At 45.4% G+C, this 17265-nt stretch overlaps 1 protein-coding gene across 2 annotated transcripts in view; it reads right to left on the reverse strand.

Moving 5' to 3' along the window:
• UNC13B (unc-13 homolog B) overlaps window positions 1-17265 on the reverse strand; it is a 211927-nt gene that overhangs the window by 26738 nt on the left and 167924 nt on the right. For both annotated transcript variants that reach the window (XM_005900762.3, XM_070375689.1), the window contains exons 11-19: window positions 11764-11810; window positions 9072-9150; window positions 7308-7382; window positions 6604-6823; window positions 3959-4186; window positions 3208-3349; window positions 1117-1286; window positions 554-669; window positions 47-210 (exon numbers count right to left, since the gene is read on the reverse strand). In XM_005900762.3, coding sequence (XP_005900824.1) covers window positions 47-210; window positions 554-669; window positions 1117-1286; window positions 3208-3349; window positions 3959-4186; window positions 6604-6823; window positions 7308-7382; window positions 9072-9150; window positions 11764-11810 — 1241 coding nt within the window. The remainder of the gene's footprint in view (window positions 1-46; window positions 211-553; window positions 670-1116; window positions 1287-3207; window positions 3350-3958; window positions 4187-6603; window positions 6824-7307; window positions 7383-9071; window positions 9151-11763; window positions 11811-17265) is intronic.

Consider the following 17265-nt stretch of genomic DNA (forward strand, 5'->3'; position numbering starts at 1 on the left):
TTTCAAGAGTTGGTAGCCATTTCCCAGGGCCCCAGGGGAGCCTTACGTCATGGCCTGATATATGGACTCAATGCCATAGCGCATGGCAAATTCATCCACAATTTCCTGGGCAGTCTCATCAAAGTACACCTTCCATGCATCATCTCCTCGAGCCTCAGGGATCTGGACTCCTCCGCTGCCCTGAATGTCCGTGAGGTAATGGAAGAGGTTCTATAGGAGACACAGTAAAATATATATTGATATTAAAGAGTTAAACTATATATTAGGAAAAAACCCTGTTGGTAAAGACCAGGAGAGTGTGAATAGGGTTCAACAGAAATTCTGTCCTTCGAGTCACTGCTCAGTAACTCCTATGGCTCCAGTTGTCTGTTCTCGCGTTAGTAAAAGAGAACTGAGGCTGGGACTGTTTCTTGGGCTTGTCCGCCATGCACAGTGAGCCAAGAATAAAATAAAAACGGGCTCCAGAACTTCAAGTAGCAAGCCATCCTACTTATTGTCAAAGGCACCTCCCAACCTAGCGTTCTGGCACCCCATCTCCCAAGAGCTGGCTCACCTCATGGAGACACGTGTACTGCACATGATATGGGGCTACCTTCTCTTCTCCCTTGATCTCCACGCTGATTTGCAGTCGGATGGCCCCCGAGACGGCTGACTTGTCTGTCCTCTTCTCTAGGAAGGAAAGAAGACTGGAGATTGACCACAATGCAAATGCAGACAGTACAGACAGCTCCCATCCCGGCTTAACCCAAAGGAAAGGGGGCACCAACACAAGTGTTCACCAAACAAACCGAACTCACTGCAGTGACCGTATACTTCACAAATACTCCAGAACTGGCTGGGTGGAAGAAAAGAAGTGCCCGGTGGGCTAAAGGCACTAGGGGTGAGATCTCACTCTCTGAAAGATGGAAAAAATGTTCATCTAGAGTGCACCCCAGACACCCCCAGGCCTCTGTCCCCATCTTTATCTGTGGTGGGTTCTCTGTTGGGAAAGCAAGCTCTGTATGGAGATGTATATGCTCTGGGGACTGAGTAGTGGACTCGGTAGACAGGGTTTTCCCCAGGTTCCCCAGTCAGGCTCTCCCTTCCCAGAAGCTTTCTCTGGTCCTGCTTCCTCACCCAAGTTGTACCAGACGTCCATTTCGCCACTCAGTGTTCGAACCTCAATGATGGTTTGGCCGAGGAAATCATCAGACTCTCGCTTTAGCCGCTGCTTTACTCGTGACTTGATGTCATCATCCTCATCCCACACACGTACCTTAATGCGGTCAGAAGAGTTGTGGCACTCACTGTAAGAGAGTCAGGCAGGTTCTGTTATGGACGGGCCCAGCAACCCTCTCTCTTATGACTTCCACTTCCTTCCCAAAGCTCTACCAGCTGCACTTGAGGCTGACAGAGGAAGAGAAGGAGTCACAGGACACTGGTACTCAAGTCCCCTGTGAGTCGGGCTATCTGAGCAAATGGCTCTCCACTCCTTAGCCTGGGTAGCTCTCCCAACAGAAAACAGCCTGATAGATGCCACAGAACCCTAGGAAGCAGTTGGTAGTTCCCTCCCCTGAGTCCTGTATGAAGTCCATAAAGATGTTAAATGTTCATGGTAAGCCCATCTGGTCATATTTGCTTTAGTTTTCTACCTAACATCCCCATATATCTGGGAATGCGCTTGGTGAACTTCTCTCATTCTCCTTCTTCATCTTCTTTTTTTTAATCATTCTTTAATAGCTACTTGACTTGTCATTTTCTCTATGGTGCTTGCTTTGGAGGGGTAGTTTGCCAGGTACCTCCCTCACACTCTCCATCCCCAGCAGTTGCTTTTTGGATCCCTGCTGCCTTATCTAAAAGTTGTACTTGGCAGAGTTTGCTGCTCCTTATCCTATGTTCTCATAATGTCTTTGCACATTCTGTTAAAGTATTATAGGATAACTACTGGTCTACTGAAAAATAACAGACAAATCATCAATAAGCCTCTTAAAGCCAGGCATTGTCTTATACATTTTTAGATGACAATATCATGTAGAGTGTCTTATACAGAATACAAGTGTGTATTAGTTGCTCAGTCATGTCTGGCTCTTTGCAACCCCATGGACTGAAGCCCACCAGGCTCCTCTGTCCATGGAATTCTCCAGGCAAGAATACTGGAGTGGGTAGCCATTCCCTTTCCAGGGGATCTTCCCAACCCAGGGATTGAACCTGGGTCTCCCAAACTGCAGGCAGATTCTTTACCATCTGAGAAGAATACAAATTGCTTACTAAATGAAAAGTGGGAAAAATTGACTATAGAGCCAATTCATTTAGCATTAACTGTAAGTATCACTTCTCGGCCTTTTGCCAAGATTGAGTGTAGAATTAACCATAAGTAATAGTCAAGCAGGAACCAGTCAGCTTCTTGACAAAAAGGTGCTCCCCTCAGTAACTATCGCCTCTGGACTGGAGATGGCTTTTATAGGCCCCAATTCCTTTTCCCAATTTCCTTCCAAGTAGCCAAGAGCAGAAGGTCTCTACATAAGCTGCCTGTTTGGCTGATTCAGACTCAAAGTCCTGGTCCTAGGCATTAACGGGGGTGGATAAAGCATCTGGATTCACCAGACACCAGTCCAGGTTCTAGGCTACAGCTTGCCACTTTTCAGCAGTCATCCCTTGCTGTCATATGAAATAGTCTGTACAAAAGTGAGATACTGAATAAAGGAGAAGGGAGTGGAAGCTGAGGCAGAAAGAAAAGCAGAGCACTTAAGGGAAATGGAAAATTGTCCAAATCCAAGGTTTCTATCTTCAAGTCTACCCACTTGCAGGACAAGCTGTTCCCACCCCACTCCCTGGAAGAGACTAATTCTTCCTAGGGGTTAGGAAAATGAAAAGTCTAGCATTACAGGATGGCAGGGCTGCAAGGCACACAGTTGCATGGCAGTCTCTGGCTCTGTCACTTAGCTGTAGTAAAATCTTGCTAGCACTAGAAAAAGCAGTATGGTTTGCCCAGGGGCCCCTTTAATAGCCCAAGTTAAGACTTGAGTGCAATAACCCTGATACAACAGTCTATGAGAAGGAGACCTAGGAAAAGAATAAATGCTAGCCAATTAAAGCAAGTGAGAAATGGGTCTTCTCCATTGCCTCTACCCCATCTCTCTTAGAGTGCAAGTCCAGAACAACAGGATTTAACGCTGTTCCCAAAATATACACAGTCCCAGGAAAGACGACTTTCCCAGTATGACTTACAAATGGAACTTCTCCTCCCAAACAGGATTCAGGTTTCCAAAAATGGTCTTGGTACGCTTCTTGGTTTTGCCCACTTGCACAGTCACATAAGGGTCACTGGATCCTGTCTTGTCCTTGGCTTGTAGGCCCTGGGCACACACCACTGCAACCCAGACACACACAGAAGGAGGCTTCAGAGTACACTCTGGAAGTCATGAGGCCTCCAAAGTACGACTCATACTTCCCATCTTGGAGCACCCTCTATCTGCTCCTTGTACAGGAGAAGATTTCCTCACTCCTCCACTTCTATTCTTAGCCCTAAACCTTTCCCTCAAAGCCTAGCCCAAGAATCCTACCTCTTCCCTGGACCCTAACTGACCACTTGCCCAGACAGGTCCTTACCTGTTCTGATACATGCATGCTTCAGTCATATGCACCCAGCTAATAAATCACTGGTTAACTACTCCCTGATCTCCTGCCTGTCCCCTTTCCCCCAGCCTCCCAGCTCTTATAACATCAAACTGCTAACCAAGTCTGTAATATCAGATTGTTACTAAATTCTTGCATTATCATTCAGATTGCAATCGTCAGTCTTGCCTCTCCCAGCATCACTGGCATTGGAGTCTAGAAGAGGAGGAGTAATGAATAATGAGGGCTTCATTCTGTGTTCTTTCCCCCACAGTCCCTGCTTCCTCATGCTCAGGATGCTTCCTCCCCAGGCTCCTCCCCATGGCCAAGGCCATCCTGTCCCCTCAAACTCTGGCCTGCTCACCAGTGATGGTGATTTTGGCTGACCATTTGGAGGTGCCATCCAACACACTCTGCTTCACTGTTTTCATTTGTTGCACATGGGCGACTTTGCTCACATTGAAGACATCCCGGATAACTTCAAAGATCTCTGGCTTATTCCGCTCTCGGATCTTCATGCGGTCCTTCATGGCCATGATGATGTTCTGGGTCCGGTCCTCCGCTCCATGTTTAGAGCTCTTTTCTGCAGCCCCTGAAGAGTGGCCAGAGACAGAAAGTAGGGTAACCAACAGGTCACCTACCAGATCAAGGATCAGGCTGAAGAATGGGGCTTAGGAGATGTCACTGAGCAGTGAGAGAAGCTTAGGAAGACGTATTTTTCTGGGAAAAGTTGGTATCTGTGGGGCCTGCTAGAGTTTAATGCCTGGCCAGTGAAGTTTAAAAGGCAACTCAAAGAATAGCAAAAAGTTGATCATTGTTATATGTTAACAATATAACTAATATGTTAATTAGTCCATTCTCTCTATTTAGAAACATATTGCGTTTTTCATGAGAAAAGAAAAAAAAATGTAGCTCAGTCTGCAGTTGGTTTTGTCTTTCTTCCATCTACATGCTTGTTGAGAGATACCCCTCCAAGTCTAAGGCCAAAATATCAAAATGGGTATCCCAGTTACCAGGGAATGGTTGTGGATAGGCACAACTCCACCAAACTCATCCAAATGCCAAGTCATGATATAGATCTCAGAATTCATCATAGCTCGTAGCTGGGCACATCCTCCCCTGTGGCTCCAGTGTCTCAAATCTCAGAAGACATTGTGGTATGGTGAGAAAATTATGGCTTTGTTATCTGACAGACTTGGGTTCCAATCCTGACTCTACTACTCCCTGCTGGGTAAATACATTTCTTCTATGAGAAGAAAGTGGCACTTATCTCTCAAGATTTGTAGTAAGCATTTTATTAGCATAAAGCATCCAGCCCAGTGCCTGCCATCTGACACTGGGCTAAGTGCTTTATTTATTGAGTAATAAACACTCTCTACTATTGTTACCATCTGTATTATCCTGGCAAGGCCAAGGGCCATTTTTACCAGCCATGACCCCAGCCAGCTCATCTCTGCTGTCCTAAGGATTATGGAGGAACAGAGATTTCCTCCAGTGTATTTCACCAACCAGGCTTCTCAGGCAAAGGATTCATCCTTTCTTTATTGGCAGATTGACTCTTAACCTCTCTCCAGTCTCCAAAGGCTCAGGTCTTAACTACAAAATTTGGAGCAAAGAAGAAAGGTCAACATTCACCTCTTAACCCTGGGAGGATGGAAAGCAGATTTTCTGTCTAGGAAAGTCTAGACAGAAAAGGGAAGGGCATTTAATTCCACTCTGTACTTCATAGAACTTAGATAAATGAAAAGTGACCTGGGCTGCATCTACTCTTGCATTTAGCATATCCCATGCAATGATATTTCCCTGGAAGGGGACCTCGGAAAGGCTCTTAAAGAGAAGATAAGACACCCTGGCTATTATAGAGCACCTCTTTAGAGGCTTCCAGCAAGCAGCCTATGTAGCCAGTTGCTAGTTCTCCCAATTAAAGCAAGGTGCTGCTAACACCTGTCCTTGTCACCCCCTCATGATGGATTTGGGCAAAGTCATCACCAGCACCCAACTCTTCTGCTATGTTCAGCCTGTCTCTTCATGTCCACTACAGCCATGTCACTGGCATCAATCTAGGGTTCTTCAAAGAATGACATTTTAAGTCAACAATTCCTTGAGGCCCTTTTAGGTCTCATATCTTTCCTTGGGATAATGAAGTGCTTGTGAGTCTAAAGGTGACCTTCCTTTCTCCTACCACAATTTCTGAAGCTTTCATTGCTGTGGCGTGGCAATAAGGAACACCTGAAGACCTGGAGGGGTGAGAGAATACTTTCCCACACCCCCACCCCTGCTCTTCCCAGGGTCTAACCATAGCAGTGCAAGCCGAGCAGGAGTGGAGCAAGGAGATAAGAACTTGGAGCGCTACCACCTCCTGTGCCACAACTTGCTGCTTTCCCTGCTCCTGTTCTTCCCACTCAGATGGTGGCACAAGTCACATGTTTAGCAAGGGCTTTGGGAGTCACACATTCTCCTTCTGGACCTCTGCCTCATCCATTTGAAGATTCTGTTCTTGGTACTAATGTCTAAAATCTCCACCTAGAAGCAAGGAGTAAATTCCACCTTCCCTGAGTCTGGAGATCTAGACCTTCAGAGGCTCCTCTCTGAGGCCTAGAACCCCAGAACTCTCTCTTCCTATTAGTTCTCGTCCCTGATTAAATATACTCTAGTTTTTTGGGCAATACAGCCATCGTGGTGTGTACAATACCCAAGTAGAGCCTCTGGGATCACCTGAATCCTGGAAGAGATTCTAACTCCATCCAAGTGCCATAGGAAGCTCAATGAATTTTTCCTAAAGGTGTTTAAGCGAGTGTTACAAGACCTTGTTACAAGACAAGTTATTGGGAAAGGCAATATCTCTTGACTTAGGAACCTACTTTCTCTAAAAAGGAAAGAGCTTCAGAGTCAGGTAAATTGGAGGGATGATGGCTCAGCCATCCTGGTTCCTTGTTGCCAGACTATGTTGGAGAGGCCCTGCTGCCCACAAGCCCCCTCCCCCACCTGTCATCCCACAGGTGTACTCACGCTGCAGGCAGTCAGCATTGAGTAGGTCCTGGCACTTCTCATGGCACTTGACTCCACACTCGCTGCAGCGCATGCCCTGCCGGGCAATGCCCCAGAGCAGGCCTTCACACTCATAGCAGTAGGTGGGGGTGGTGGCTGACCACACCTCAAAGTTGTGGGGTGTGGTGCACGAGATGGGATAGATTAAGGCCTGCAGGGTTTTCTTATACACATGCGATTTCTGAAAAACACATATCCCATCATCCATCAGTGACTTTAGTTCTCTGCTGAGAGATACCACTACTAAGCCCAGTGCATGGCTATCAAGACCTCTGGCAGCCAAGGAGATGCTTCAGCCTGGCCTGGCCCACATTCTAGCCCAGCAGAAAGAAGCCCCAACATCATGTGCTCCTGGTCATCCGAGGAGCACATCCATGACCTGAATGCTAGATTTGAGCCTTGCCCCAGCATTCAGGCTCTTTAGGGAAACAGAGGGTACTAGGCTCACCATAAATCCCTGACATGAGTGGTCACGTACTCCAACATGAGATTTAGGTTTACCCCTGGTCTGGACCTTTGCTTCTCCCAGTGTGGAAAACTTGATGCTATAATATCTGTTTCATTAACAGACTCCACCCAAAACTTTTGAATTCCCAGTGTATGGCTACAGAGATGATCACTGGGCCATAGGCGAGTGGATTCATGAAAGCCCAAGGGTCACTTACCAGCTCTTCATCTTTGAGAGAGGTGCGTGTAGCCATTGCAGAAGTAATGCCTGCTTTCCGGGACTGGACCAGTGACTGTGAGAGAAGACTTGCTGTCAGCCCTGGCTACTACCAAGGGCTGGGCAAAGTACCGGGGAGGGAGTTTCAGTGACCAAAGCTATTTGATGATAACTTACTACTTTCTATTTTTACTGTCATTCACAGGGGACTCTCCACAGGTAATGGGTAACAAGTACCTGAGGTTAAGATTCAAACTCAAGGCCCTCTGGGAACTGTTCTAACAATAATAGAACAGAACAGCACTTCTCTCAGGGTACCTGTCATCTAAGAGTTTCTCCTTCCTCCAACATTTTTAGGTATCTGACCCCATTAGGTATCTGCCCCAAAGAAAGGCAGAGGAAAATGAAAAGTCTAGAATTACAGTATGAAACAGGTCATTAAGAACAGGACAGACACAAAACTCTGCCAGAGTCACATTCAAGAACCATCACTGGGAACAATGATGCTATACTAAATCTCCAGTCCTGGGCACCAGCCCATGCCCACACAATCCCAGGTAGCTGTGGAGGCCAACAGCCCAAATGAGCAGGGCACTGAGTGAAAGGGGGCAATGTAGCCTCACTGAAATCAAGCAGGGCAGGGGGTTACACATGAGGTCTAGGATGCCCTGCTAGAAAGGCCCATGAGTCTGCCAAGCCCGAGCTTTAGGGGCAGCCTCCAGAGCGGCACACGGTTTCCCTAAGGCAGTGGACACCAGGCAGACAGAACTCATTACATCAGCCTGAGCAGCAAGAATAGTGGGGGCGTGCCCAGGGAGGTCGAGATTCGGGCTTTTATAAAGGATGGAAATGGGCTCTGGAGACACTCACCATAGCCTGCGCAGAGGACAGCAGAAAAAGGAACAACATGATGTTAAAACCCCACAAGGGCATGAAAGCTTTCAGACACAACTGAGAGGTTCTTCCCTGAAGTCCAAAGCAGGAAATATGTCCCAGTCCCCTCTGTCTCTATCCTCTATCCACCGTATCCAACCCAGACAGCTGCCCAGGGCCCAAGGCCTAGAAGGAGAGTCATGCCATAAAGTGAAATATGGACAAGGTTAAAAGACAGAGGACGGGAAACAAGAAATGAGTAAGATACTGACATCCACTTGGTTAAGCAAAAAAAAAAATGGTGAGCAAGGAGGGAGAAGGTGAGAAAAAGCAGGGAAAATAGAAAGAAAGAAGAGAAAAAAGAAGAGATGAAAGACAATGAAAGAAGGTAATCAAGAAAAGTTGACATAATCTTCAACCAGCCAGCTGGATGAAGTGTTGATGGGATAAGAGGTGCACTAGAAAGGAGGAGATGGGAAAGACATATCAATAGCAGGGGGAAAGGGAAGGAAAGAAAGAAATGATGAAGAGAAATACAAGGATACTTGTATTCAGTCAGTCAAGAAGGGAGAAACTGGTAGGGAAAAAAGAGCACAATATGGAGGAAAAATAAAAAAAGGAGTAGACAAAAAATATCAAATAGATTGAATAGGGGGGAAAAAACCAGGAATAGAAAATGGTAATAAGAAAAAGGGTTCAAGTCTTACTCAACATCTGGCTCTGAGACTCTAGGGTACCTGGGTGCCACTCTAACCCCAGTGAGATCATACGAGGTCCTACTGAAGCCATCACTAAGTCTCAGTGAGGCTTTAAATGACTGATCATCAGACTAATACCTGTCGCTGAAGGCCCCACTTCCATTCCTGACAGCTCACTAAGATTGCTCACTCACCAGGTCGCTGACAAGCGGCAGTGGCTTCTTTCTGCGTAGATCTGGCATGCTGTCAATGCCATAGAGCCCTCCAGCTGGCCTGAGGAGAGAAGAAAATATGTCAGGACCTTTAGTCTCCCCTTGAGTTACTGGCAGGTTCAATGTTCCATTCTCCTTGCTCATCCTCTCCCCAAAGAAGGATGAACTGACCCTCACCATGGGCCTTTAAGAGGAAAAAGGAGGACAGAAAGTGAGGGAAGTAAAGCCATGGGATGACAAACAATGGAATCTGCTCTCAGTCTCCTTCTAAGGTTTTAGCCAAGGACTGAAAGCTCTTTTATCACACTATGCCAGTCCAAGGTGCCTTTGTTTATTTGAAGACCCCTGTGCTCCATAAAAGGTGGGAACTGATGCTTAAGATAGCTTCTCCCTACACTCAGGCCAGAGACACTCATGCCTAAAGTTAAGTCTTTCCAGACCTGTGCTAGAATAGAGCTCAGGAATAGCTCTACAGAAGAGGTGCTGCCTAGGTGAGCAAGACTGACAAACAAGAACATGTAGAAGCAGACCTTCTCCACCCTGAGGAAGAGTCCCCAGTTCTGTCTATCCAAGCCTCCTGAAGAAAAAGTCTCTATGGAAACAGGAGCCTGCATAATCAAATGGAGGCAGGGGAAGTAGACGAGAGACTTCCAAAAGATCATTTAGAGGGGAAAAAAAGACCATTTAAGAAGGAAACAGCCAAGTGACTCAGAGTGTGGCCTAGCCCTATGGTCACTTCAACAGAAACCAAGAAAAAAATTACAGCTGGAGCAACTGAAAGTGAAGTGAAATTGTCAGTCACCCACTCATGTCCAACTCTTTGCAACCCGATGGACTATAGCCCACCAGGCTCCTCTGTCCATGGGATTCTCCTGGCAAGAATACTGGTGTGGGTTGCCATGCCCTTCTCCAGGGGATCTTCCCCAACCAGGGATCAAACCCAGGTCTCCTGCATTGAAGGCAGATTCTTTACCATCGGAGCCACTGGGGAAGCCTATGAGCAACTTGAGATTTCTAAAACTCTTATACTTTTTTTATATTTATTAACTTTTCTGTTCTTTGCCTGCTATTCCATATAACAATACACAATAAAAATACAGAGAATTTCCTAAAAAGAACATCATTCTTACATTGAGATAATCTGGATTTTATCCCCAACTCTTCTACTAATTCACTACGTATCCTCTGCCAAAATTCCTTCCTCTCTCTGGATCTTGGTGTTACTTCCATAAAATGAGAGGAACTATAAAAACCTCTCTGACCTTTCAGAAACTATCCTTCTGAGCTTTAATTAAATTAACTCAGGTATTTGGTTTTCATGTAAGCAATGAAGCGGGGAAAGAAGGGTGGCTGGGTTGTACACCACAGCTGGTGTGAAAAGAGAAATATCACAGAAGAATAAGTACATACTGCTAGCTATACGGGCAAAAAATGGAGCCACAAATTAGGTCAAGGCTAGGAGTTGAAGCAGGCAACCCATTATGCTGATTTCTAATCATCTAGCTTCCTGAATATGGGCAGTGAGCTTTGTTCTCAATGAGACCACCACACCTATGAAAGTTTGAAACTTGTGACAGTTTCTAAGGACTAAGCTGAAGGCAGGGAAAGATGACAACAGGGAGACATTTAGAAAATCCCTGCATGGCTCCATTTAAAAATAGCCTGGTTATGTTGCGTTGGTATGTATGAAGTTTAAAATTATTTGAAGAAAAATGCTAAAGCCCTGAAGAAGGGCTGCTGAAGAAGCAACTGATGCCACAAATTTGTGGCTAATTCTGAAAACTATAAAATGTATACCTTAAGCCAAGAAGTGTCTTTTTTTGGCAACACAAATGAGCTTTTGACAAAAGAAGAGTGGCTCATTCACATGATTAACTCTTGCTATAAAAAAGACATATTAAAAGGAAAAGAAGCATTTAAAAATATAGTTGATAACTTTCTGATCTAATCTTTTTTCTTCCCTGGTGATGAGGAAGAGGAGGCAGCCACTGAGAACTTCGACGTCAGGACTTTGAGGGGCAAGGACAGAAGGAAGAGCCTAACGGTCTTGAGAGCTGTATGTGGAGGGTAGAGGTGGTGCAGGCACTTAAACACTTTCCTCTCTTAATAACAGTAAGTCATAGCAGTTGAACAATTTAAAATGTTTCTCTGGTGCAATCACATGGGTCTGAAACTCCCAGACAAGAAACACAAACAGAACCCACAGAGCTCATCAAGGATACTACTTATGTCTTCACTATAGTAGAATGGAGTAAGTAAGTGACTCACAACAGCTGAGGCCAGTAGCAAGCTAAGCAATTACACTATCAACAGTGGAATAGAAGGAAACCAGTTCTAAATGCAGATATTTTTCTAGTTTTCTCATCCTTATACATAAAGAGCATACCACCACTATGATGCGATACAGCAGAAATTCCAGAAATAAGGATGGGGAGCCCCAAAGTTCCCTCCCCTGCTTCAGGGGAACCATTCTGCAAAGCTCTCTCTTCCGTCTCTGGGGAATCAGTCTGCAGCGTCCTCTCCTCTGCCCCGGAGAAACAATCGTCTCGACAGTGGAACCTCTTCCTTCTCCAGAATCCAGCTGATGAAGCTGTTTCTCCTGCTTCCCAAGGGAAAAGCTAAAGCAGTATAAGAGACTGTAAGATTCACAGAAACCTTGAAGTGCCACACTTACCCTTCTGGAAGCCACTGGGGCATACAGGGATCACCACCATCTGAAATCTTTACAGAGAGAAAGAGAGAGAAGTTAGCTCCTGGGAAAGATGGGAGAGTGCCATATTTCTTTGGTCAGGCAGTGAGCAGTGAAGCAGGAAGCCCAGAGCAGCACAGGTCACATACACCGTGTGGTGACATGGCCGGCCTGAGGTGGAAGCCGGTTCCCTGACCAGCCAGGGCCACAAGCAGGCAGCTGAAGTGAGTAGGACTTCATCTCCCTTCTCCCCAGTGAGCACGGAGGATATAAGCTCACAGAGAACCCAGGACTAAGGTCCACTGGGAGTGTGAGAGCTGCCAGAATGTAGAGCCCCCTCACATATCCACTGGTATAGAACAGTAAGCATGGGCCAAGAGAGGGCCCGTGTAGGCTTCCAGGCCTCACTAAAGCCAAAGGACAACTTCATATAGAGTCCAGTCTTCCAGCTATATTCTTAAGTTCTGTTGGCTGCCCTAGAGTCAGACCTGGTCTTTCTGGATTCCTGTCTCATCTTGTGATTTGACTTGGCCTAGGGTCCTTGAAGCTATAACTTATTGACACTGAGTATGCTCTACATTTGATAAACTTGATAAAACAAAAGAATACAGGGCAGATTAGATACTTGGATTACCATTCTTGCAAATTTTATGAACTCTACAATAAGAAGCTGAAAACTGAAGCACCAAATAATTCAAGCAAGGAACTGTTGGAAAATACTTTTTAAAGCTTTTTGTAAAAAAAAAAAAAAAAAAAAATCCAAAGCAAATCCTTCAGGCAGAGTACAGAGAGTTCCAAAGCTGCCAGGGCTTTCAGAGGACCAATGGCACCTGCTACTTAGGCTCAACAGACAGTACTCGCGGGTCTGGGGCTTTCTGTTCCTCCTTGTTTCCTCCACCCCCAATGACTTCCCTGACTCCTGGGATCTGGATTCCAGCTAGCCATCCTGAGCAAAGGAGCTCCAGATCAAGGGAGGCAGAGGTAAGCTGTTAGGCTCTGGACAGGGGGTGAAGTTTTGGGAGGGCTAAAGATGGGAGGCAAAATGAGGCAAGAGAGTGAAAAAGAGGTAGGACAAGCTAATCGGTGATGTAAAAGTGGGTTAGAGTGACCCTGGACCAGCAGGAAGCTCAAGATGCACTTTGGATTTAAGATCCTTTTCAGGTTGCCTGTGCTCTAATCAAGCCTATCTGCCTACTGCCTAAGGCCCTTTGTGACCACACTTCACTGCTTCTGCCTCCTACCCTGGTTCTATGAGTGGGATGAAATGGTAGAGGGATGGCCAGGCCCAAAAGTCAGTCAGAAGGTTGAATCAAGTCTCCTATGGTTCCTGTGAGGGGCAGCCCATTCCTAAATCCCCAGATCCCACCAACCAACTTATCCTCCCTTTAGAAACAGTCACTGCTCAGCAGATTTTTACTTCCTACCTAGAATTAGGTGGTTGCCAGAAGCCACTGGGCGTAAGGAAACAAAATCACAAAACACCTTTGGCAGCCAGGGTTCACAGGCTCAGATCATACACATTTCCTGTGCTTAGAGGGGGCAGTGGGTCTGCAGAAGCCTGCAGACACAGTGCAGAGCATGCACACACAGGGCACAGGAGGGCTAGGGGAATGAGAGCAGGTCTCAACAAAGTACCTATAGGAGGTACATTCATAGACACAACTTGCACCTGAGGAGCCGTAGGTGAGCACGGATCCCGCATACAGAGATACAGAGCATGCACACCCATTTGGGGGAGGACTCGGTGTTCACCAGGGCTCAAATCACCGGCAAGCGCACCCTTACCATCTTGAGGAACCAGTGCTTGTAGGCACAGAGCTTTAGTACACCACACATTCTCATGGTGTGTGGAAACCACACCACAGGTCTGCAGACCCTTGTGCTCACAGAGAGGCCAGGAAGCCTGCTCAGAAGCACAAAGCACTTTCACATTTAGGCCCCAAGCAAGAGGCACAAAAAGCCTACAAAAACTCCCGCTCTCAAATACAAAGTGTATATGCATGCTGGGCTCAGTGAGGGTTTACAGCATATGCCAGTCGGCAGCCACAAGTAGAAAATGGACACACACTGTGCAAAGTAGGAAAAAAGGAAGGCAGTCAGTGCCTGGGGGGGTCAAACTGAGCACAAGGGTAAGCACACACATGCTACACTGAATGTGTGCCATACAGGCACACACATCCTCACAAGGCTCCACGGGTGTCTGCAGGAGCACACACGGGCATGGAGCATGCACACAAATTGCTGTCAGGACAAACACACCGGCTGCATGAGCCACAGCTCATAAGCACGCATGCGTGCGCACACACACATACACACACTGTACTCAGGAGGGAGGGGAGAGAACCAACAACAAAGGGGCCCCAAAGGGCCAGAGCACAACCTGAAGGGCTCCTCGCTTTCCTTCTGCAAGGAGAGAAAGAGCAGGAAAAAAAAGGGCAGAGAGGTTAGTAGATTCATCCTAAACCAGGTAGAGCTAACCTCGTGGGACATGGAGGAGAGCTCGGAGAAGTCCTCTAACAACCCGGCAGCTCAGAGCCTGGCTCCCGGAATCCTCACCTGTATACGCTGCCCCTGCTTTTTAGTTTAGAACAGGTTTGGCTACAAAAACCAAAGGACCAAGTCGGCCTGGGAATTTCAGCCACCCTTTCCCCTCTTTCCAAAGTGGTCTGCATGCAGGGTCAGGGCCACCGGGGCCACAAGGCCAGCTGTGTTACCAAGGGCCACTCCCACAGGCCATCTGAACCGACTGAACACAGAGCAGGTTCCTTCCTCAGGAGCTACATGAGCTCATCTGAATCTGGGCTAAGTCTGAGAACCCCAAAGGCCGGGTAGCTGAGCCCTCTCCCTTTTCTAACACAGGCTGGCTACGTGTTTTGCCCCATAAGCCTTGGCCTGTTTTCCCAGAGCCTATGTTAAGTTAGGCCAAGTTAGGGCCTAGAAGTAAGGCCAGGACCTGGAGGCTCAGTGCCCATAGATTTGGAGGCACCAAGTCCTTATCAAGTCACTATGACTTAAGTCACTATGATCTGAATGATAAAACCACAGCTGCAATCCCAGGTTTGATTATCTACCAAACTTAGAACAATACATCAAGAGAAACTGACACTTCCAGAAGGACCCAAGCAAACCACAGGAGAGGAAGAATAAAGTCCAGAAATTACTCCTTTCCTATTTGCCAGACACTACACAGCCTTCTAGGCCACACTTGCTTGACAGAGGCTTCCTTCTCTAAGCAAAGTCCATTATCTGGACCCATTAGCCCCTCTTTTCTTTTTTTCCCATCCCTTTGAATAAAGATTCACTGACATTACATAACAAACAAGTAGAAGGGAGAGTCATGGTAACTAGTAAATTCTCAATTTTTCAAGCTATTTCTGATTACCTAATGGGTCACCTGACTTGACAGAAGAGATTCAGGAATAGGAATCTTCCAAAACAGTGCAGAAAAGTGGGTGAGATTAAAAAAACATTTCTGGGAGAGGGAACTGTCTCTTCTACTACATATACTCCCTACTTCCTGGGAACACTCTGTTCCCTTTGAAAAAGAAAGCTAGGCAACGAACTGACCCTGTGATTCGAGTTGAAAAGGTTTTTCTCTTCCTCCACTATCTTAAATATATTGTACATATCATGTTAAAGTTGCTTCAGTTGTGTCCTTCTATTCTTCCCAGAGTTCCCCACGATGCCTAAAGAAGAAAAGTCAATATATTGTCATGACCTAGCTTCTTGCATTGATTGGGTGAACTCAGACTTATTCTTAAAAACTTAGATCAAATATTAATGTCTCTGAAAATTTATCTGCCTTCCTCTCAAAAACAGAATTAGGTGCTTCTCTACTATGCGTCCATGGTACCCATGCTTTTGTGTACACACTTCTATGACAGTTTGTTGTCAGTATGTTTCATTGTTAATTGTCTGTATAAATGTCTCCCTTTACATACTGTGAATTTCTTGAGAGCAAGAATTATATATATATATTTTATTTCACCTTTGTAGTCTGAGGGTTTAGCACATCTAGTGTTTTTATGTAGTAAAAGGAACTTGAAATTTCAGAACTTAGAAAACAACAGCCTTTCTAAAGACATGTGTCTTGCCTAAGAGAAAAGATAGGCCTCTTAGCCTGTACCATTTTCCAGACCCCAAAGAACCGCTGTACTAGTCCCTTCAGTTTGTCCCAACCCCTGGCCAAACATTTTCTTATTAATAACTTAAAAATATCTTTTCTTGTTAGGAATCAAACACTTTGTGCCTCCTAACTTCTTAAAATACCTTAGGATTTTTCCACTCAGATTTAGTTTTCAATTTAAGTGATACATGTCTATATAACACCTGCTTTGCAGGAAAATTTCTGATCCCTAAGAATAATCTTACTCTTCCAGATAGTCCATCTGATAAGGACGAGACACACACTTCCTCACTGTTAAAACAATCTTAACTCCATTACTTTGGAGTCAAAGATTTGAGGCACTCAACTTACCTGAGCCTGCATTTCCTTATCTTTAAAAAGAAGATAAGACTAGTGATTGCCCAGAGTTATTGTGAGGATTCATTTCTTTTTAAAATTTTTTAAATTTTAAATTTGTTTTTAATTGGAGGATAATTGCTTTACAATGTTGTACTGGTTTCTGCCATACATCAGCATGAATCAGCCATAAGTATATGTATGTTCCCTCCCTCTTGGACCTCCCTCCTACCTCATCCCACCTCTCTAGGTTGTCTCAGAGCACCAGGTTGAGCTCCCTGTATTATACAACAACTTCTCATTAGCTATCTGTTTTACACATGATAATTTACGTATGTCAATGCTACTCTCTCAATCCATGCCACCCTCTCCTTTCCCTGCTGTGGCCACAGGTCTGTTCTCTGTGTCTGAGCCTATATTCCTGCCCTGCAAATAAGTTCATCAGTACCATTTTTCTACAGTCCATATATAAGCATTAATATATAGATATTTGTTTTCCTCTTTCTGACTTACTTTACTCTGTATAACAGGCTCTGTTATAGGTTCACCCACCTCACCAGAACTGACTCAACTGTGTTCCTTTTATGGCTGAGTAATATTTCATTGTATATATGTACCACGACTTCCATTCCTTAAATATTCACTGAGAACCTACTTCACATTAGGTGCTGTTCTCATGCTGCTAGAGCAGTGAATTGTGATCTTAAGAAGCTTCTATTCTAGTAGGAGGAACAGACAACTAGTAATGATGGTGAAGATGATGACAGCTGCGAACACCAAGTGAACACAATACATATCTGGCATTTTATTTGAGTAAGCTCATTTACTTCTCACAACAACTCTGAGTAAATACTGTTATAATCTCCATTTTCCTATTGATTAAAATGAAGATCACAGAGATGTTAAGAAACTTGCCTGAAGTCACAGCAAGTGGCAAAGCCAAAATTTGAAACAGGTACTCTGGTTCCAGAATCTGGAACTATGTATACTGTAACCTGATGGGAAGAGCTGACTCATTGGAAAAG

This window comes from Bos mutus, chromosome 8 (genome assembly GCF_027580195.1).
Source record: "Bos mutus isolate GX-2022 chromosome 8, NWIPB_WYAK_1.1, whole genome shotgun sequence".
Lineage (NCBI taxonomy): Eukaryota > Metazoa > Chordata > Mammalia > Artiodactyla > Bovidae > Bos > Bos mutus.